Source organism: Manis pentadactyla, chromosome 1 (assembly GCF_030020395.1).
Source record: "Manis pentadactyla isolate mManPen7 chromosome 1, mManPen7.hap1, whole genome shotgun sequence".
Taxonomy (NCBI): domain Eukaryota; kingdom Metazoa; phylum Chordata; class Mammalia; order Pholidota; family Manidae; genus Manis; species Manis pentadactyla.
The window spans coordinates 176649236-176672795 of record NC_080019.1 but is presented as its reverse complement, the minus strand read 5'-3'; the positions used below and the strand labels follow the sequence as shown (position 1 = coordinate 176672795).

At 34.9% G+C, this 23560-nt stretch overlaps 1 protein-coding gene across 12 annotated transcripts in view; it reads left to right on the top strand.

The window, feature by feature from the left end:
• Positions 1–23560, top strand: part of POLQ (DNA polymerase theta) — a 144942-nt gene that overhangs the window by 104131 nt on the left and 17251 nt on the right. For 4 of the 12 annotated variants that reach the window (XM_057503105.1, XM_057503110.1, XM_057503117.1 and 1 more), the window contains 8 exons: positions 126–319; positions 3835–3972; positions 5213–5387; positions 8120–8246; positions 8846–8967; positions 13262–13461; positions 17132–17243; positions 20857–20981. In XM_057503105.1, coding sequence (XP_057359088.1) covers positions 126–319; positions 3835–3972; positions 5213–5387; positions 8120–8246; positions 8846–8967; positions 13262–13461; positions 17132–17243; positions 20857–20981 — 1193 coding nt within the window. Of the gene's footprint in view, positions 1–125; positions 320–3834; positions 3973–5212; positions 5388–7459; positions 7554–8119; positions 8247–8845; positions 8968–13261; positions 13462–17131; positions 17244–20856; positions 20982–21071; positions 21167–23560 lie in introns of those variants that run through there. The other 8 variants (XM_057503106.1, XM_036883430.2, XR_008998040.1 and 5 more) reach the window with 7 other exon arrangements.

Sequence of the window (23560 nt, the reverse complement as noted above, 5' to 3'; positions counted from 1 at the left end):
GAAGGAGGATACCTCGGGTATTATCTCTGGACTTGCCTAGAAAAATTCTATGTGTGTTCAGGTAATGATGCTAATCTAGTCATTTACTGGTGAACTAATGTTTTAGTTTTCTTTTTTTCTTGCAGATGTTTTCTGTAAAGTGGAAATGCCATCGCAGTACTGCTTGGCCTTGTTAGAACTGAATGGAATCGGCTTTAGCACTGCAGAATGTGAAAGTCAGAAACACATAATGCAAGCCAAGCTGGATGCAATTGAATCTCAGGCCTATCAACTAGCTGGCCACAGTTTTTCCTTCACCAGTTCAGACGACATCGCTGAGGTTGTATCCTGGGAATAGGGAATTTTAGAAAAGTAATTTTTAGAGTAAAAAATGATTTGTATGTGTGTATTCATATAGCCTAAATATGTTTACTTAACTATCAAATATCAGTTAAATAATTCAGTTATCAGAGTACTTTGGAGACAGAGTATTCTAACATCTACTTTATAAGTTATATCTCTATGAAATAGGAAGGTAGTAAAGAATGTATGGAATGCAAATGTAAAATGCTCCTAGGATGTATACTCCATGAGAAGGAGATTTGCCTGGAACAGAGGAGCCATTCAGTAAATGTTTGTTGAAAGAAAAATCTGTAGTGATAGTTGTGTGACAGTGTAGCTGTTTCTCCATGAAGTTAGTCATTTCATGGAGTCTCATCCCTTCATCAAGAACCTCTTTTTACAATACAAAATTATACATTCTTCTCAGAGAAGTTAATGAAAAAAGGATTTTTTGTGACTGTTTGCTTTTTGAAACCTAATTAAGATTTTTATTACCTTACATAAATTTTGAAATAATTTATGCTTATTTTTATTTTCAAAGGTTGGTATTCTATTCTGTCCTCTTCCCACACTCCACAAAAGGTGTTTAGGTTCTTTTAGAGGGCCACAAATATAAGGCAGGTGCTTACAATTGATAGCATTGAAGTTCTAGGGTCTTCTAGGTGTGATTCAGTAATACAGTATATTGGTAAAGGTTATAGGCTTTGGAGTCACACTTGGGTTTGAATCCTACCTCCTTCATTTGTTAACTATCTTCGGCTGATCCATCTCTTTTTATTTCAATTTCTTCATCAATAAAATGGGTTACGATAGAAATACTTTATAGAGTTGTGAGGAAATGATAAATGTAAAACACTTAGAATAGCACCCATTTCATAATAAGTGTTCAATAAATGTTATATATTCTCATAAAAATGCTCCTTTTTTAAGCCATAGAGTTATGTGTTAAAAAAAAATGAGGACCTGTGTTTCTCCTAATCACATGGTACATTTGTATTGAATTCAGTGGTGACTTTTGGGGTATTTTCTAGTATTTTATTTAAGTTTGTTAACCCAGAATTCCTCAACTCAGTAACTAGATGACTGCACATAAAATTACATAGTGAATGAGCTTACCAAAAAAATATAGAATCTCTGGATTTTAGCACAAGTAGGCGTCTGTGCCTTTGTGATTCAGATAGGTACTAAGGCATGTAAGCCATAGGCCTAGACCAAACTCTAGGCTAGAATAAAAGGTTTGTTTGGTGTTATTAGATTGGTCTTGTGTGTTCATGTTAAAATGGAAGTTATATTTAAGGTAATATAGCAATTTCACACATTGGCCATTTGCTCTTTGGTGATTTTTATCACCAGTGTTGGTGAATCTTTGAACTGAGTAGGATATTGCTAAGCATCCAGAGCTGCACTGTCCAGTATAGGAACTATTAGCTTCTTGTAGCTATTTAAATTTAAATAATTTAAAATGAAATAAAATATATAAATTTAGTTCTTTAGTTGCTCTAGCCACATGTGGCTAGCACCTACCATATTGGACAGTGCAAATATAGAACATTTCCATTATTGTAAAACATTCTTTAGGATAGTACTGGCTTAGAGCATACATCTTGAGGACCAGTTCTAGCCTGCCACCTGTTTTTGTAAATAAAAATTTTATTTGAACACAGCCACACTTGTTCATTTACTTGCTGTGCTTTACTGTTTGTGGCTGCTTTCAGTCTGGAACAGCACAGTGAAGAAGTTGTGACAGATGGTGAAACCTGTAAAGCTGAAAATATCCATTACCTGGCCTTTATGGGAAAAGTTTGCTGACCCTTTGTATAGAGGGAAGCATGGGTTAGGGGAAAGAAAAAGCACTTTAGAGTTAGAAAACTTTGGGCTCTATTTCTTAATTTTACTATCTTTTGGCTATGTAACATTGAGCAAGTTTCTCCAACTTTCTAAACTTTTCAGCTTTGTCACAGAATTGTTATAAAGATTTCTTGTGATGACATGTTAAAGCACCTAGCATATTGGCTTGTACACAGAAAGTGCTCAGTAAACATTAGTGCTTCTTGTCCCATCTAGTTCAACTCCCTCATTTCACAGATGTATTAATTAAGACCTGGAGAAGTAATATATATATGAAGTTTTCACAATTAATTCTGAAGGTTTCACTAAAAGTAGAAGCTTAAGATAAAGAACTTTTAATTACATAACTTGAGATCTTTGAACTGTCTTAATCATGATAGGTTTCCCTTCCTGGGATTATTGGTTTATTAATGTTTCATTTTTCCTATTCGGATATTTGATTCTCTCTCCTATCCTGTCATTAATATACTCTTTGATATCTGTACTAGAGTTGCCTGATAAAATATATGATATTCAGTTTAATTTGAATTTCAGGTAAACAGTAGACAATATTTTAGTCTAAGTATACTCCATATAATTCAAATGTAACTGAACATCTTATATTTTATTTTTTAAATATGACAACCTTAATCCCTACACATGCATATTTATATAGCAAATTCTTGGGCAAAGTAATTACTAATATCCATAATAAACCTCAATAAGCCTTTCATACTTAAGATCCCAATTACTCCCACAATTTGAAACTAGAACCAGATCTTTGTTTCTATCATCACTACTATTCTAAGGAAGCACATTCATATCTTTCCTTCTACCCATAGCCCAAAGTGTGGAAAAAATTCTTATATTTATGCAAATAGTTTCAGTTTTTAGGATTATTACCAGGAAAATAATTCAAGGTTCACTGAAGCCCACTCAAGGTATATAAAGGAATGAGTAGACATAGTAGATAGTATTCTGAATTGCCTGAGCTTTAACCCCTATAATTTGAATTAGTGAATTTCAGGTATACACGGAATCTTGCCTCTGGCCCACAGTCTGGAACCCTACCCTGTGTACTTATTTCTTTAGTGGATGCTTAATGGCCACTCTCTGGCTTCCATTATTGCTACACTGGGTTGGCCACTTTCTCTGGCTTTTTGTGCTCAGGGACTCTGAGTCCAGCCATATATGTAGGTGGAATTAGGTGGCTTTTTGGACCCCTTTCTACCTTAGTGTTCTCTTGTTTCTTGTAACCACACAATAACCATGAAGGCTGCCATTATGACCCTCTGTGGATTTTAAATGATTGAGCAGCCACATTGGTTACCACATGAAGGGGTATTTAGGAGAGCTCACAAGACACCCTAAAGTCTCAGTGTCAGTAACTTGTCACTTGTTCACTGTACAATATACATTCCTGTACTTGACTGTTTTAAAGCCTGATCTTAGTATTAATCTGATAGTGTCTAAATTAGGGTATGGACAGCCTACTTGATGTATGGATTTCATTGCCATTATTTATTCAATGTGGTAATTCCAAATTGTAAAAAAAAAAAAAAAAAAAAATTCTTCCAACCTGTGTTGAACTATAGAGACTGTTTCCCAAATAACTTTTTTAAATGCTTTCTTCATGACAGTACTTGCACTTTACTTCTTGACTAAAGAAGCATTAATTTCTTGCAGGTTTTATTTTTGGAATTGAAATTGCCACCAAATGGAGAGATTAAAAACCAAGGCAGTAAGAAAACCTTGGGTTCTACCAGAAGAGGCAATAACAATGGACGCAAGCTAAGGCTGGGAAAACAGTTCAGCACTAGTAAGGTGCTCTTTGGGGAAGTCACACGGCAAAATCTGAATTACCTTTAGATTTTGATGTATGCTAATCTTGGTGTCTTGAAAGTATGCTAATGAAATCAAGATCCAACATAGCTCAGCATTTGAACTTTTCAGATAGAATACAAATAGGTTTTTGGTTGGGCTTCCCTCAAAAACTATGGAGACATTCCAGCATGGAAAATCTGACCCATAATCTGCATTAGTAATTGTGTCCTTCCTATCATTAAAACAGTATAAATGTTTGTAAACTCAGACCTGTAGACATTATTTTGACATTCACTATCCTTGGACTTCCACTTTAATATAATTTGTATAGTTATATGAGCATGAACAAAGGTCTGGGAGAATTAAAAATAAACCAAAACAGCCAATACAAATAAAACATTTTCTTTTCAATTCTTGGGAAAAATAGTTTTCCATGAATTTAAGAATCTAATCTGCTACTTTCAAAGTAAAATTGCTAATCACAATCTACAGAAACTGTGTGAATGGAAGAGAAGAGCAAAAACACTTAATTTTACATTTTTACTGAATGAATTTTCAATGGAAAAATAAGAGTAGCAACTATAGCCACAGCAGCCATGGGGAGAGCAGTCCGAGTTACCATTCTGTACAGTTTTGACCCTAACATCATTCAGTATGACTTGCCTGCCCTGGTGAAGTTTCTGCAGCTTCTGTAGCAGAGCTTCTTTGATCTCACTGGCCCTTTACCTCATGCTTCCAGTTCCTTAATGGTTCATCAAAAGTCTGAAGCCTGGAAAATTCAAAGCTCTAAAAATCAGTGTCTTCTGATTTCCATATGGAAATCATGAAAGTATTAGTCCAAAAAGGAAAAAAAAGAAAAACCTGGAAACTCCCGACCACATGAGGAATCGAGGAGGAAAATATAGAGAAAGAAAAGAGGTGATATAAACTTTTGGGTGGATGTGGGGAGATACTTTGCTAAGTTAACATCTCATTGATTTTTTTTTAAAGGTAGATCTGAATTGATATTTCTCAGCAGTAACATGTTTACATTTTATAATCTATAATTATAGTTTTATCATTATAATGATTATAGTTATCATAATTTTAGGTGATTGCCAAAAAACCCAAATAGTAATTTTGAGTTGTAAATATAGGAGTTAACAAATTTAATTTTGAGACTATATTACCTAAAAAAAAAAACTCTAGTTATGAAATTTGGACAAGAATCTGATCTTACCTTATTATATTTCTTTGGCAGGATGTTTTAAATAAATTAAAAGCATTACATCCTTTACCAGGATTGATATTAGAGTGGAGAAGAATCACTAATGCTATTACCAAAGTGGTCTTTCCTCTGCAGCGGGGAAAGCATCTGAATCCTTCTCTTGGCATGGAAAGAATCTATCCTGTATCACAGTCACACACTGCTACGGGTAATGAGAAATCTTAAATATGGATAATATCCAGTTTTGAAAGAAAAAAATTGTCACTTATAATGTTTGTTTATGATGACCAAGATATTCAAGTGTTGATCACTGGATTCAATGAATTTCCATAAACATTTATGAAACACATATTACATCCAAGGCACAGATGGATACCATCTGGAAATGCTATTTACTCAGATATAGTTCCTGCTTTCAAGTACTGTATAGAAAAACTAGGATGTCTGAGACTGTGCTTTGGATGAGAGTATACCCAGGAATTAAATATTTTTTTGAGTAAGTGATCTTATCTAATTTCAGTAGTAGCCTTCCCCTGAACCTTTTAAAATTCTCTCCAAGTTGAATCTAAATAGGTCTGTGGAGCTTCTGTATAAGTGAGTGTATTATTTTACTCAATCAGAAAAGAAAACTCCAGAGTCTTTTGGGTGTCTCAGGGCTCTCTTGGGATAGGTCTGAGTGTAATCTGATGAGGAAAAAAGCATTCTTTCTGTAGGCTGTGCAAAGCTCTAAACATTTGCCAAATGTAGTGTGCAGTGGAAGAAAGGGCAGCGTTAACTTCGCAGGGGAGGCAGTTTAGATTGGTGGCATAGAATGTGGGCTTTGATATCAGAGTTTTATAAGGTTTGAATCCTGGTTCTGTCAATCTTTGACGAGGTACGTAACCTCTCAGTGCCTGAGTTTCCTCATGTATAAACAAGAGTAATGATAGTCCTGCCTCACTGGGTCATCCCAAGGATTCAGTAGGGGAAGTGTTTAGTGTATGGCTCATTCTCAGTTGCTGCCGCTGTTGCTGATGGCAGCACCATGAGGCACTGTCTTTCTCCCTGCTTGCTTATTCCCTGTTCTACACAACTTCTCTCTTCCTTCTTCCCTATTTAGCTAACCTCTTGGTCCTTCCCTGCCATTTCTTGCCCAGTGGTATTTAAATTACATTTTGAACATATGCTAATGATGTAAACTTACGTAAAATATACCTTGTTGGTGAAAAAACAGAACATATAGTTTTCAAAGATGTTGCATATTTATTTGTTGCTTATAAAGCAGAAAGTAATCAATTTCCTTTTTTCTTTTCTGTATTGGTTTTCTTCATACTATGCCTACATTTAAAGGATATTTTAGAAATAGAGTTGACCCTTGAGCAATGCAGGGATTAGGGACACCAATGCCCCACGCAGTCGAAAATCTGAGTGTAATTTTTAATTCCCCCCGAATTTAATGGCTAACAGCCTAGTGTTGACCAGAAGCTTACCAATAACATAAGTAGTTGATTAAGACATATTTTGTAAGTCATATACTGTATTCTTATAATAAAATAAGCTAGAGAAAAGCAAATGTTCTTTCAAATTTTTACAAATCTCCAAAAATTTTTCCAATATATTTATTGAAAAAAACCCATACTGCTCAAACCCACGTTGTCCAAGGCTCAGCTGTACAAGCTTACCTAAGCATAACAAAGCCATTTTAATATTAGAATTGATCCCCATGAAGCTTCATTCATGTTTTATAATTTATTTTTGCCTTCTTGTTTGTCTGCCAGTGTTATCTCATTAATTCAAACAGTGGACCTGAATATTGAGTATTATTATAAAAAAGACGACAGGGTGGTGAGACAGAAAGAGACTTGGGTTCCTTCCTCTGCTATTTGTTAGCTTTGTAACATTGAACAGGCCATTTAATGATAATAAGTGTATTGATTATCTACCATTAACTGAGCACTAATTTTTGCTAAAGCTAAATAACAAGGGCATAATATCAAGGATTTACTCAGAAAAGCAATATCTGAGGTACTTCAAATGTCTGATTCATCAAAAGAAGATGATATTATATATAGTAGCTAGTAGAGCCTATTACAACAAGGAGTGCATCATAAAACAGAAGGCTGTGTGTCACTATATATGTAGTATAAAAACTGCAATAACAAAATCAATTACCAAGCTTTTTTTGAATAATGCTTATGTGTTCTAGAAAAATCCAACCAGTAAGTTAACTAATAAAACGTAAAGTATTTGGGGGGAAATAAAGGCTCTAAGCATTAAAACAAATAGCTTTCTGTTTCCTAGAAAATTCATTAACCACCTGATTCTAGTCTCCAGCCATGTCAGTGCTACTGTTGATTCTCTGATGAGTGATGCTGATGTAAAGCAAACCGGACAGGTGATTTCTAGAAAATAACGCCCCAGTTGCCACTGCTCACTGCTGCATGTCCCACGTTAGCTGACTCCTCTGGCCTTGTTTATCCCTCTTCAACACTAAATTATTCTTCTGCTCCAGGTCCTCTTCTCACTCTCCTGTGCATTTCTGGCCTTTAAAAGCTTTGGCAAATGGATTTCTCCTAGGCTCCATTTGATTAGTTTTTACTCAGTAGTACTGCTAACATTTTATAGTGCTGATATCTGGTACTCATTTTAGCATAGGAATAGTTGCATTTATCAAATTACTTCTTATAATGGCATTGTTTTCTAGAGAGCTAGGTTAATGTCCAACATTGTATTGTAACTGTTTCATATAGTTTCATATATTCACTTATATTGGGATTCATCTTGTACTTATTTTATCATTGTTAGACACATGAACATAATGAAACACATTTCATTTAAATATAAATCTAGTTTAGCTATAAGAGAGCATGTATTTTTAAGATAATTCAGAAATGTAGTTACTTTTACAGTAAATGCCAGATTTCCCCCCTAATTGTATATCTTTATTCTGCTTGATTTTAGGACGAATAACCTTTACAGAACCAAATATTCAGAATGTGCCAAGAGACTTTGAGATCAAAATGCCAACACTAGTTGGGGAAAGCCCACCTTCCCAAGCCCTAGGCAAAGGACAATTTCTCCCGGGCAGGTAGACTCTCTTTCTCTGTGTTTGTGTTAATATACTTTTGTGAGTATGAATGGCCCAAAAATAGCCTATTGGACAAAATAATGAAATTAATTTTCTGTTCCACACATACACATTTCTATTCTAGCCACTGTCCTTTCAAATTTTGACTTTATAAAGAAGCTAGTTGATAGAGAAAGAATGAAAAACTGGGTCACTAATTAAATCAACCCACACAATATATTTATTTAATTCAAGACTAAAGGGAAGAGTTTAATAATGTCAGGAATATCCCCCCTCCTATCCTCCTCATATACATACAAAAGGAATAAAAAGCACAAATAACTTATATTAGGTATGGTCAAAGAGATTCATTGATTTGAGCTAAATGTCAGTGAGTTATTTCAGAAGCAGTTTGTGGGAAAGGCTACAGTAGAAATTTCTTCGTGTTTTAATTGAACGTTTACTTAAAAAGTCTAGTATCTTTAAGCTTTAAAGTGAGTTTTGAGTAATAAAGGTTTTAAGCTTCTTATAATGAAATACTGATTTTATTGAAAAATTGGACCATTTTCATATATTTGAGACTGCTTCATGTCCAGCTGATGGTGTTGTTTGCATGACAGAGGGAGAAATAAGAAGGGCTGTGGCCCAAACCCTGGGCACCAGGCGCAGGCGGAGGAGAGAGCCTCGGACAGAGGGATGCCGTTTTCCATCAGCATGCGACATGCCTTCGTGCCCTTCCCGGGTGAGGCGGCTTATCGTTTCCTGGGCTTCTCAGGTGGTGGGAATGGCTTTCAGAGCGCTGATAGAGGCTGCATTATGAGTAAGATGCAGAAGCAGGCATTTGTCCCCCTATCCTTCCTCTCTGCAGGGTAGCCTGTTTTCACTCTTTGTGTTGGCCAGTTTGTGACAGTCACTGATCATTGTCTTCATGATCTGCTCTGTGGGAACTTCTGGGGTGTGTGCTCATCGCAGCAGTCTGCTGAGACCATGTTTAACAAGGTGGTCGCAAACGTTTCTGCCAAGTCCAGTGGATTTTGTTAGTCTTCTTCCTCTTTGAGCTCTGCATATTAACCCTCACTTTCCTCAATATCTGTCCCCCCTTGACCTCTAAGGACACAATTTTTGGTCTCTCTTTCTGATTTGTTTTGCTCTTTTGTTTCTCCCTCTTCTTCATGCTGATGTTTCCTGTTGCTTAGGTAACCCCCAAGGCCATCCTCCTTCTGCCTTGGCCTTTCAGGACTTTATTTACAAACCTCTTTGTCATCAAGCATTTGGAAGTCATGCTCTAACTCCCACATCATCCCAACTATTAGTATATATATTTATTCCTTTATCTTTTGCCAGCTTGGCAGGTCTGGATGAGTGCAGTTAAACATCTGAATTTCTTTGAATTCTGTCAGAAACTTACATTCTGAAAGGTGAATTCAGATCTATGATACCATAACCTGCTTGGCAATTTTCAGTTTTGCTTTTTAAATATGAACTATCAGCATTTTGCCATTGTAACCATTTTTAAGTATTTTAGTTCTGTGACGTTGCGTACATTTGCATTGTTGTGCAGCCGGTACCACCATCTGTCTCCAGAACTTTCTCATCTTCCCCAGCTGAAACTCTGTACCCATTAAACACAGAATCCCCTCTGCCATTTCCCAGCCCCTGGCCACCATCGGTCTGCTTTCTGTCTCTATGGAATTGACTAGGTACCTCATGTAAGTGGATTCATACAGTATTTGTCCTTTTGCACCTGACTTATTTCACATAGCCTAATGTCTTCAAGGCTCATCCATGTTGTAGCATGTGTCAGAATTTCCATTCATTTTAAGGCTGGATAATATTTGATTGTATGTATATACTTAATTTTTCTGTTCATCCATCAATTTGCTCTTATCTAAATAATAAAATTGTGTTTCATGTAACAATATTTTATACCACTTTTGTTTTAAAATTTTAAGTTAATTTAAATTTAATGTATATGAATTCAATCTGAAAATTTATGCCACTTAAATATAGTGTTAGTCCATGTACATCTAAAGTAATTACTGATACATGGTTGGATTGAATTCTACTACTGTATTATTTGTATTTTATTTGCTCTATCCTTGATCTGTTTTAAAACATTAGTAAAGATTATTTTTATTTTTTTACTTCCTCTGCTGTCTTAGTAACAATATATCTTAGATATTTTAGAGTTTACAATATGCATTACATTGTAGTCTATCTTCAAATAATTTTATATTACTACATAGCGTAAAGAGTATTTTTCCATTTCTCCTTTCTTGTAGTAGATTTAAATTCATGACTATTATAAACTCTGCTACATAGTTATTGTTTTTTGCTTTAAATATTCAATTATCTGTTCAAGAAATCAAGAAACAAAAAGTGTCTTTCTATCTGCCCGGTTTTTACCATTTCTGGCACTGTTTGTTCTTTGCGGTAGACTCAAGTTATCTGTTTTCATTTTTCTTCACCCACAGTTCTTCTTTAAGGTCTCTTGTTCTACTGACAATGATTTATTTCTCTCAGCATTCCATTTCTCTAAATTTCTTTATCTTATCCTCATTTTTGAAAGATATTTTCATTTGACATAGATTTCTAGTTTTTTTTTTTTGCTTTAAATATTCCTTTTCAGCACTTTAATTATATATTTCCATTAACTTTTGGTTGCACTATTTCTGATGAGAAGTATATCACTGTTTTTCTTGCTATTCCTCCAAGCATAATGTATCTTTTCCTTCGATGCTTTTCAAATTTATTTGTTACTTGATTTTAGCAATTTGATTTGGGAGTGTCTGAATAGTTTTTCATGCTTTGCTTTTTGGGATTTTTGAATTTGCTGAATTTCCTGAGCTTAATTTTTTCCCTAAATCTATGTGTTTATATTTTTCTTTAAATTTGGAATATTTTCAACCATTATTCCTTGTACCATTTTTTGTCCCTATTTCTCCTTTTTTTCTGTTACTCCAAATTATATGTATGTGATACTACTTGGTATTGTCCCATAGATTAATGAAGACTTTTCTTTTTTATTCTCTTCTCTCTCTTTTTATACTCTGTGCTGCAATAAATTTTTTCTGTTGACTGCTTTGACTGCTTTAATGTTCAGAGATCTTTTCTTCTATAGTGTCTAATTGCTGTCACATCCTTGTAGTGAACTTTACATTTTAGATAGTGTATTTTTAGTTTAGAATTTTCATTTGATTTTTTCATTACTTTATTGCAATTCACTATTTGTTACATCATTATGTTCATGTTTCTTTAAATTCCTTAACATATTTATGGTAGCCATTTAAAATTGCATTATTTCTGTAATTGCTGGGTCATTTTTCTGTTGATTGTGTTCTCCCAGTCAGAGTTACATTTTCCCAGTTCTTTTTATGTCTATTATCTTTCTTACCATTTACTGGACATTATGGTTGTTCCATTATTCTTCTGGCATATAATTTCACATCAGCTTGATCATTTTGGCATTTTTAATGATTTGTTAACAGATGTTTAGAGTGGCCCTTATTCCAGGGCTAAATTAGCCTTGATTGTGTGGTGTGGCCTTGCTGGGGCTCTACTTAGTGCTCAAGGTGTTCAACAGGTCTCCACTCAGTCTGGTCACAGCTTGAACATCTCTCAACATTTAAGAGGATGTTTTTCAAGTTGTTCAGCTGACAGCTATGTGATGGTAGTTCTTTCTTTGGTAATAGTTATTTCTTTAGCGTTTGTTCTTTGCCTGGTACCCTGAACTTTCTCCCTGCACAGCTTTGCATTTGGTCAAAAATTCAAAAGGATTACTGTGCATATTTCTGGTGCTCCTTTTGTGCACAGTGCCTTTCTCTCCAAATTTACCCAAATTCCAGATGCCTCAGTAGGCCCAAGCTCCAGTCTCTGCTTCCTCAGCTTAGAGAGAGACACTGGGGCTTTGTTTCAGCTCTCCTTCCCAGCAGAACACTCTGGAAAGGGCTTCCATTCTGAAACCTGAGGTAGCTGCATGGGTCCACTTATCTCCCCTCTGCTCCCCACTTCTCAGGGTTATAGTCCTCCATTGCCCATTGTCCTACATCTGAAAACAGTTATTTCATATATTTTGCCCAGTTTTATCTTGTTTATGGCAGGAAGGCCATTAAAATTATGGTTATTTGGTTTAAAGTCAGTATTTGTATATTTTTGAATTGGTTATTCATTCATGTAGTTCAGAAATCAAAATATATGAAAGGTACATATTGAGAAGCTTTGCTTCCTTCCCTGTCCTAGGTACCCTATTATCTACAACTCTTACAGGTAACTACATATGTGAGTTTCTTATATATTGTTCTAGTATTTTCTATGCAGGTATAAACAAATCATATGTAATATTTTCATCCCCTTTTCTTACACAAAAACAAGCATTTCATGTACACTATCGTGTGCCTTGTTTTTTTCATTTAAGGTGTTTGTATTACAGAATTGTGTTATCAGTAAAAAAATTTGAACTTAAACCATTTTAATCTGTGTGCGGGTAATCTGTGCAGCAGTCTTTGGGCTTGATTGCACTTGATTTTTTTCATGGGATTTCTTTGTTATTGTCAAAGCAGAGCACATATTTCCCTCTAGCCCACTTAAAATGTGTGTGCATTAGAAACAAGTTTCTCCATTAATTAATTAGTTCATTAATTCAGTAACCATGTGAAGGCCTATTATATGCCAGGAACTATGCAAGGTTTTCTATAGAATGCAAAGAAAATTAAGTCTTCTATCCCTCATGGCTCAGATGCTACATGGTAGAGCATGACAGAACCATTTTAGTTTCTGTGTCAGGAGCTGTGGGAATACTGAAGAAAGCATTAACCACAATAATTAAGGGGCAGAGGTCAGGGGTGGCTTTACACATATTACATATGCTTGCAATCTAAATGGAATAAAAAGTGATCTAAGTTACAGAAGTGAATTGCATCATGTTTAGAGTGAGCTTTTAACTTTTGGGCACATGATTTATGTTAGAACTCAATTTCTGTCATCCTGATCAAAATTGTACAAAACTTAGGTTTGTCTTTGTACCATTTTTTCTAAAGTCATTTCTATTTCAGGTGGTTTAATATTAGCTGCTGATTACTCTCAACTTGAACTGAGGATTTTAGCTCATTTATCCCAAGATAATCGTCTCATTCAAGTATTGAACACTGGAGCTGATGTTTTCAAGAGTATTGCAGCTGAATGGAAGATGGTCGGGCCAGAGTCTGTTGGGGATGATCTGAGGCAACAAGCAAAGCAGGTGATCTTAGTGAACATAAATGAAGAGAATTTTAATGATTCAAAAAAATTAAAATATTGTCTTGGTCATTCATAGTTGAGGGATGATTTCTCCATCTTTGGATCTTTCAAACCACATTCTTCTGATCCTGTCTCATGGCGTTCATTATACTTCCCGAATATAGGGTCTGCAGAAAGAATCAGACTTAGTCTGAGGCCACTTAGTGTCAGGAAAGACATATGCATTAGTGGTAGATACTGTGGTGGTGGTAGTTATTATATATGTGTGTATGTTTTTAAATCTCTCTCTAATTTATAAGTGTCCATATTTTCATCTTTCTATTTCACACAGCATTGAACCATAGTGCTTTTTATAGAAAGGTGATCCTAAATGCTCTTTGAAAAGTAAATATTGCTGAGTTGTGGGTTGTAACTAATAACTGTAACTGATAGCATTTTATTTTTCTGAGGGCCTTGGTTAGCTAATCCACCTGTGGAGCTTACGCTGCCCTTGGGCCTTTCAAGTGGGCCTTTCATGTTAGTTCCTACTCCTGGAATTCTGTCAGGCCCAGAGAGTCAGAGGCCACGTTTACACCATGTCCTGGCCTGATTCACACTGATGCTACCTTGCTGCATAACCTGTGGGAAATCTGATGCCATTTGCAAGAGGGTAGGGCTGTTGGCTGAGGCAAACACACACCAGCCACGCTGGTAAGATCCTGCTTTGCTAGTGTTGTGCTGATGCTTCTAGTTGTGGCTGTGGTTCTTGACTGGCTCAGTAGGCATGAAACACTTACCTCTGCCTTTTTAGCACCAGCACTGGTTTCTTCTACCATATAGAAAGCCAGTTTTGTCCTCTTTATTAAATATCCTCTGGGGTCCTACATTTAGCAAGAATCAAACCCCAGGTAAAAATAGGTAATTTTTTCCTCATAATAAACCCATAAAACAGGTATTATTTTATTCCCATTTTATATAGGAGGAAACTGAGGCACAGAAAGCTAATAATTTGTGGAAGGTTATACAGGTATGAGTGGTGGAGCTGGGGTAAGTTCAGAAGGCCTGAGCTTAGACATTCTGACCCCATAACTTGAACCCTTATCCACTGATGATAGTACTTCTGTATAATAAGGTCTTGGAAAATTTAATAGTTTTTATGCTGTACCAATTTTTGTGCCCTTAATCTCCATGCACTGAATGATCTAATCCTTGAGTCTTGCCTGAGATTTCAGCCAACACTATGTAATATCTGAGTTAAAAAAAAAGTAGGAGTCACAACAAAATAAAGCATAAAAAGGCCAAAAAGGAAAAGGAAAAAGGAGGAAAAAAATTCATCTTAATGTATTAAAAACAAAAAAAAGGAAAAAAAGCAGAATACCACTCACTGTCTTACTACATTAAAAATATTTTGGAGTAAACTTGAAATGGATCAAAGACCTGAATATAAGTCATGAAAACCATAAAACTCTTAGAAGAAAACACAGGCAAAACTCTCTTGAATATAAACATGAGCAACTTTTTCATGAATATACCTCTCTGGGCAAGGGAAACAAAAGCAAAAATGAACAAGTGGGACTATATCAAACTAAAAACCTTCTGTACAGCAAAGGGCACCATCAGTAGAACAAAAAGGCATCCTACAGTATGGGAGAGTATATTTATAAGTGATATATCCATTAATGGATTGACATCCAAAATATATAAAGAGCTCATGTGCCTTAACAAACAAAAAACAAATAACCCAATTAAAAAATGGGCAGAGGATCTGAACAGGTGCTTCTCCAAAGAAGAAATACAAATGGACAACAGGCCCATGAAAAGATGCTCCACATTGCTAATCAGCAGGGAAATGCAAATTAAAACCACAATGAGATATCACCTCATATCAGTTAGGATGTGCAACACCCAAAAGACAAACAACAACAAATGATGGCAAGGATGTGGAGAAAGGGTAACCCTCCTACACTGATGGTGGGAATGTAAATTAGTTCAACCATTGTGGAAAGCAGTATGGAGCTTCCTCAAAAAACTAAAAATAGGAATACCATTTGACCCAAGAATTCAACTCCTAGGAATTTACCTGAAGAAAACAGGATCCTGTATTCAAAAAGACATATGCACACCTATGTTTATTGTAGCACTACTTAACAATAGCCAAGAAATGGAAGCAACCTAAGTGTCCATCAGTAGATGAATGGATAAAGAAGGTGTGGTACATATACACAATGGCATATTCAACCATAAGAAGAAAACAAATCCTACCATTTGCAACAACATGGATGGGGCTATAGAGGGTATTATGCTCAGTGAAATAATCCAGATGGCAAAAGACAAGTACCAAATGATTTCACTCATTTGTGGAGCATAAGAACAAAGCAAAAACTGAAGGAACAAAACAGCAGCAGACTCACAGAATCCAAGAATGGACTAACAGTTACCAAAGGGAAAGGGACTAGAGAGGGTGTGCAGGGAGGGAGGGATAAGGGGATTGAGGGGCATTATGATTAGCACACATAATGTAGGGGTGTCACGGGGAAGGCAGTATAGCACAGAGAAGACAAGTAGTGACTCTATAGCATCTTACTATGCTGATGGACAGTGACTGTAATGGGGTATGCGGTGGGGACTTGATAATGGGGGGAATCTAGTAACTACAATGTTGCTCATGTGATTGTATATTAGTGATACCATAAAAAAAAAAATCCCCAAACTTTGAGCATGCCTCCTCTCTCAGTATACCCGCACTTCCGTTTCTTAAGTGCATACTATCAAATAAAGCTTTCTCACTGCTCAAAACAAAACAAAACAAAACATAAATATATATATATATATATGAATTCTGATAATCAGTTTTTTCAAATTATCTTTTTAAGTTTTATTCAACAGTTTTTATAAAGAACTTGCTTTGTATGTCAGGCATTTTCCTCAACACATTTAATCCTAACAATCCTATGATATAGGTATTACTATCCTCATTTTATAGATGAAGATATCATGATACCAAAAGTTTAGGTAGCTTGTGTTAGATAATACATCTTGTAAGTGCTGGAACTAGCATTTGAACCCAGGCAATACTTACTATTAAATCAGAGTCCCTTTATTGACCTATTTAGACATTTGCGTCCACTTCTCCAAATATTTCCTCAGGAGTTTGTTTGACTCAGATGAATTTTGCATTTGTGGGATTTCAGGTGGCTGTGAGGTGAAGAGGACATTTATTTCCAATGAAGTCTTCCCTGTTATCCAGCCATGAAGCTTATGTTTCCTGCTCTGTTAGTCCTATCCAAGCACCAGGAGAGGAATGTTTGTAATGCTTCTGACTTCCAGACACTTCTTAAGCAAAAGTTAATCAGGTAGTATAAGGAATAGAAAGCTGTTCTGAAGACTTGTTGGGTAAATGACAAGTCAGAAATAAATCATCAATAGGCTTATTTTCTTAAAACACACACACATTCATAATTGTTCATATTCTGACCCCTCTTCCTCCAAGTTTTGCTAAAAGGCAAAAATGTTCATTGGATATCAGCCTCTGTGAATCTAACCCACCAAAATCAGATCTAATCATTACTTTGACTTGCTGTGAAATAAAAAGAGATTTTACCAAATCTCAATCTTAATAGACTTTTTATATTCACATTTTATGTTATTTATGACCTTTAATTTACCTCCTGAGTGTGATGACTCCTTTTCAGATTTGCTATGGAATCATTTATGGAATGGGAGCTAAATCTTTGGGAGAGCAGATGGCCATTAAAGAAAATGATGCTGCATTCTACATTGACTCCTTCAAATCCAGATACACAGGTGAAGAAGCCTTGAATGTTACCTTCTAGATACTACTCTGTTCAACTATATTTCCGTAGCATATTGATTTAAAAAATTTTTGTTACAGAATTTTCTATTAACGTTTTTATTAATCAGAAGCCTTCACCAGGTATTCTATTAGGTAAATAACATTAACCTTATTATGATTATTTACTAACCTGCTTTTTTTTTGTAAAAGCAGGGACAGAAAATGGAACAGCAAAATGTAGTTGATATATGATATTATATGCTGTGACTATCTCAGAAAATCTTGAAATTGTCTTGTGCTTTAGGTTTAGATAGCTTTAATCTGAAACAGTAAACCATTGATTATGTGTATCACAAACTCTGAGAGAACAATTGCTGTTATAGAGCAGTTTGAGTATCATTGTTTTAAATTATCTCTTCTTTTGGCAGTTGATTGAGGTATAATTTACATACAATAACATTCACCCTTTTTATGTGAACAGCTCTATAAATTTATTTTATTTTTTATTTTATTTTTTTTATTAAGGTATCATTGATATACAATCTTATGAAGGCTTCACAAGAAAAACAATGTGGTTACTATACTCACCCTTGTTATCGAGTCCCCCCCTCACACCCCATTGCAGTCACTGTCCATCAGTGTAGTAAGATGCCACAGCAGCTCTATAAATTTTTGACAAATGCACACAGTCATGTAATCCACACCAAACCAAGATATGGAACCATCATCCTATCACCTCAAAAAGTTTTTTATGCTTCTTTATAATCAATCGTGTCCCTAATCCTCAAGAAAACTTTATTATAGAAAATAATACAAACTCTAGAAAAACAACTGCTAAAACAAATAACTAAATTTAGCAAGATCCCACCATACAAAGTCAATTTGTAAAAATCAGTTGTTTTTCGATATATTAGCAATAAATATTTAGTGAATGAAGTAAAAAGAGAATCATTATAATCACACAAAAAAACATGAAATACTTGGGATAAATTTAATAGAGTGTGTTCAAGACTTTATCAAAAACTCCAAAACAATTCTGAGAAAAATTGAAGAATACTTAGATAAATGTGAGGTTTACCATGTTAATTAATTAGAAGGCACAATATTGTTATGATGATAACAATATATTGAATATATATATTGAACAATGTAATTATAATCAAAATTCCATTAGGCTTTTGTTTAGAATTTGACAAGCTGATTCTAAATTCTATGGAAATTCAAAGGGTCTGTAATAATTAGAATAAATTTGTGGGGAAAAGTACAATGTTGAGTACTTATACTCTTTGGTTTCAAAACTGATTATAAAACTATAATAATCAAGATAGCCATAAAGGTAGAAATAAGAAAAATGGGTCACAATAAAGAGTCCACAAATAGACCTATACATATATGATGAATTGATATTCAACAACGTTGCCCTGGTAATCCAATGGAGGAAAGATGGTTTTGTTAACAGCCAACTGGATGCCTGTATGGGAAAAAAAATGAACTTCAACTTTTATCCACACTGTATTCAAAAATTAACTTGATATGGAGCATAGACAAAAGCTAAAACTATGTATCTTCCAGAAGGAAACAGGATAAAAAGTTTTGTGACATTAAGGTAGGCAAAGATTTCTTAGGTGGTAATTAACACAAAATTATCCATAAAAGGTGAACATTGATAAGAGATACCATTAAGAAAATGTAAAGGCAAGCCACAAAAGAGAAAATACTTGTGGTTCCTATTATCTAACAGAGGACTTGCATCCAGAATGGATGAAGAGCTCTAACTAGGACTAAAAAGGTTAATCAATCCAATAAAATAAAGGTCAAAAGATTGGAACAGACACTTCACAAAAGAAAATAGATGAATGACCACATCAAATGTTTATTATCATTAGTCATCAGGGAAAAGCAAATTAATACCACAAAGATACCAGTACAAAATCAATAGAATGGCTAAAATTAAAAACATTGCATTTCTTTTACATTGCTGGTAGGGTTGTAAAATGATACAATCACTTTGAAAAGCAGTATAAAGTTCAATATTCACTTAACCATATGGTCCTGCAATTCTACTACTGGGTCTTTGTCCCCCCAAAATGAAAACATATGTTCAAAGATTTGAACATGAATGTGATAGAGCAGTTTTATTCATAACAGCTAATGGCTGGGAACAGTCCAAAGGTCTATCAACAGGATTATGGATAAAGAAATTCTGGCGTATCTCTGCAATGGAATAATATTTAGCAAAAGAAGGCAAACACAAATGAGAACATACAGCATAACATTTTTATGAATTTCAAGAACATGAAAAACTAAAACACAGTGTCATAAAACAGATCAGTGAGAATTTGAAGTTGAAACTACAAAGGTGGTGAAAACATTTCGTTTCGCGTAGTGGCTGTAATGGGGGTGTATACATTTGTTAAGATACAGCAGACTGTTAACCTCAAGAGGTACCTTTTGTTGTATGTAAATTATATCTCAGAACTGGTTGTTTTTTAAAGTAGTTTCTTGCAGTCTCTGAATATTTGAAAGCCTCCTAGAGGAGTCAGGTTAAGAAAATCTGTTGAGGTGCTATCTCTTGAATCTCTTCCTTTTCTGTTTATTTGACAATATCACAGTAATTCTTAAAGCGAAAAAGAAATCCCTGATTGCTTTCTGAAATTCTCATGCTGGTGGCCACATAACACCTTCAGCTTTACTTGGCAGGGTTTTCTCTCCTTCCTTTCACCTGCAGTCTCCTCAGATGACTTTTCTGTGCCAGCCACAGCAGACATCCTCAGGTGAGGGATTTCAATTGGGAGAATTTAATATTTATTATTTACAATGAGCAGAGCTGTGACAAAGCAGAAATTGCACATAGGAATAAAGATAGATCAACACAGTCTCCAGACCTGATTATGTCTTAAAGAGTATAGAGAATGTTCCAGGAGAAAAGAACCTCTTTGGCTCAGAGACAGGAATGAGCAGTGAAGAGACTGGCCCACCTGGAGCAAAGAATTCATCCTGGAGATCCCTAAGACATAATAATAGACTATATTGCAAAGGATGAGTGCTTATGTAGGGGATGTGAATGTGTTTGAATAGAAAAAGACACTATACACAGTCTTTTTAATTTTAAGAAGTGTGTTGTATATGTTTCCAATGAAATATTTATTATAACTCGAGTATTAATTTGTTAGGTCTTATTTGGATCATAGTTTATATACTAACAAGGGGTTGTTAGAATGTTTTAAAACTGGAAACAGTAAGATCAAAATGTAAAAGAGGATTAACATGATCAAATAACAAACTTGTAAAAAGTTGCAATGGAGTAGTCTTAAGATCCTGGAGTAAAACCACCTAGGTTTTAGTACCTGCTAAAGGATATTCTGGAGTTTAGTTTCATATTTGTTGTTGTTGTCTTTGGTTAAAAAACAAAGATAGCATTAGATTATATCATTTCTAAAGTCCCTTTTTTTCTAACTTTCTGTATCTGCAAAAAGTGAATGAAAGTTTATATGCAAGGTTTTGATAATGTGATATTAGGGTTAAGAATCATGATGGGGCTTTGTTATTTTTCACTATATTGAAACTAGTGAATGAAGTTGAAAATGTGCTTTGGTAATAAATACTTCTGTCTTTTCTTTGTAGGGATTAATCATTTCATGAGAGAGACAGTGAAGAATTGTAAAAGAGATGGGTTTGTTCAGACCATTTTGGGAAGGCGTAGATACTTACCAGGAATCAAAGACGACAACCCTTATCACAAAGCTCACGTATGTTGAAATTTCTCTGGGTTTTTAACTTAATATTTCAGTGACATACACTTTTCAACAAAAACTAAACACTGCTAATGTCCCTTGTAGGAATCACTACCCTGTTAATTGGATCTTCTGTTTCATTGAGGACTGCTTGAGTGATAGCATGTGCCAGTGTTTGCTGAAGTCTTGAGCAGACCAATGTAAATACGGTTTCACTTAATAATACTTGAATTAGAGATATTCTGTTTCAATGGGCTAATTTTTTATTAGCTCTGGTAACAAGTTATAAATAAACTTAATTCTTATATTTGCTAATTGTTCTTTGTTTCGGGTACCATATATTAATTTGTCACATCACACTGGATTACCAATGTCCTCAGAGATGAGCCAGTCATTAAACTGTGGCATTTTTTGGTTCACTTTACTTGTTTGTTTATTTTAAAAGGTCTGCCTTATCAGAGATAACTAGCATACCCAAAGTATTGAAGAAGACTTTTTCATATAATTTTAAAGATTTATTGGTAGCATTTGCTCAAATAATGATTAAAGTATCTTCCTGAAATCATTGGAATTCAAAAAAGTATTCTATGTGTTTGAGCATTTAAACTTCTAGTATAGTCCAAGTCTTCCTATTTTTAATTTTGTCCTTTGCTCCTACATTTGTGTGTCAGTTCTTACTCCACATTGTATGTAATGAAAATACCCAGCCTGCAAATTGCTCAGCTTCTGTCTGGAGCTTAGCAGGCTTCAGTGCACTAATGCTCTCAGGGGCTGTGGAAGAATAGTTGGTTTTCTGTTACTTGCTTACTCTCCAGCTTCTCATATATCTACACAGAGATATCAGATGTTTATCTGGCTTTTACCATATCTCTAAGTGAATGCCGTACCATAGTAGCTGCACTAGGAAAGGTAAGTATTAAAATGTATTGGAACAGATAAAGCAAACCAAAAATATATGAAAATATAACATATATACTCAATTTTTGAGGTTTCAGAGAGGAGGTAGGACTTGAACAGATTCTTGAAGAAGACCTAAAGTTTAGATTGTTGGGCATAAAAACAAGACAGTCACAAGTGGATAAGAGTGTAAATGAGGATTGGCTAGAAGCCAATCTGGTAGCAATGGATATTTGGGTTGTCAGTTAGGGGTAGATAATTTTGTACTGTTCAGATGGAGCCACCTGCTGCAGGCTGAGAAATCTGGACTCAATCTACCAGGGACTGATTATGTTTCTTGGGGCATGCATGATGAAAAATGGAGGTGGAGTTATCAATGTAAATGAACCCTATGCTTTTCTAAAACTAATATTTTTGTACTTAAAAGATGTGAGAATAAGACTTTTCAAACCAAATCTTCAGTCATTCAAAGTTTTAGCTGATGTATTATGATGTTGCTGAGAAAAAAAATAATTCCAACCCTTTGAATTAGGGATAGAGTAAATACAGCCAGATTTTTTTTTTTGGTTTGGTTTGGTTTTACTTTTTGTTTAATTTTTATTGTATTGAAAAATATACATAGAGAAAGTATAGGAAATAAATGTTAATTTCAGGAAATTAATTGTTAAACAGGTACACCTATGTAACCACAACCCAAGTCAAGAAATAGAATATGTCCACATCCTAGAAACACCCCTCCATGCCTCCTCCTAATCATCACTCCCTGCCTTCCCTTAGAGGTTATAACCTCTAATTCTATAGCTTTGTTTTATGTACATCTGTATACATCATATATCTGTGCTCTGTGTCTAGCTTCTTTCACTCAAATTGCATAGGCGAGTCATTCAGTTATTTCAGGTACAGATAGCTGTATAATATTCTATTATGTGAAGTACCACAACTTATCCATTTTTCTATTGATTTGAGCATTTGGGCTTCCAGTTTGAAGCTATTGTGGATCTTGCTGATTTGAACATTTTTGTCCAAGATTCTTGGTGCACATATGCTTCCATTTACGTTTGATAAAAACCTAGTCATAGAATTACTGCTTATCTTCACCTTCAGTAGGTAAGCAAAATTGTTTTTCATAGTGGTTGTAACAGTCTGTCCTCCCATCAGAAATGTATGCAAGTTCTCATTACTCTGCATCCTTGCCAACAACTGCTCTTAAGTTAATATAATTTTAGCTGCTCTGGTAGGTACAAAGTTGTGTCTTGTAGTTTTACGTTGCATTTCCTTGAATTCTAATGAGGTAAGGCAACTTAAATTTTTATTAACCATTTAGTTAGTTTTTTCTTGGGAAAGTGCCTATTTAAGTTTTCTTGTTTGTTGGGTTGTCTTTTTCTCACTGATTTGTAGGAGCCTGTTATTGGTTATATGTGTAGGAAATACCCTTTCCTGCATTGTGTCTGGCCTTTTATTTGTAATTTTAGATGAGAAAGTATTAATTTGTTCTCTTAAAAATGTTATTGAGAAATAACAGACAAATCTTAAGTGTACAGCTTGAAGTTTTACATATGTATGCGCCCATATAACCACCATCACAGTCATAATATTGAACCTTTCCAGCACCCTAGAAGTGTTCCGACTGCCCCCTCCATGTCAATAGTACCTTGCTATGCACAAACATAATACGTAGTTTAGTTTTGTATGAACTT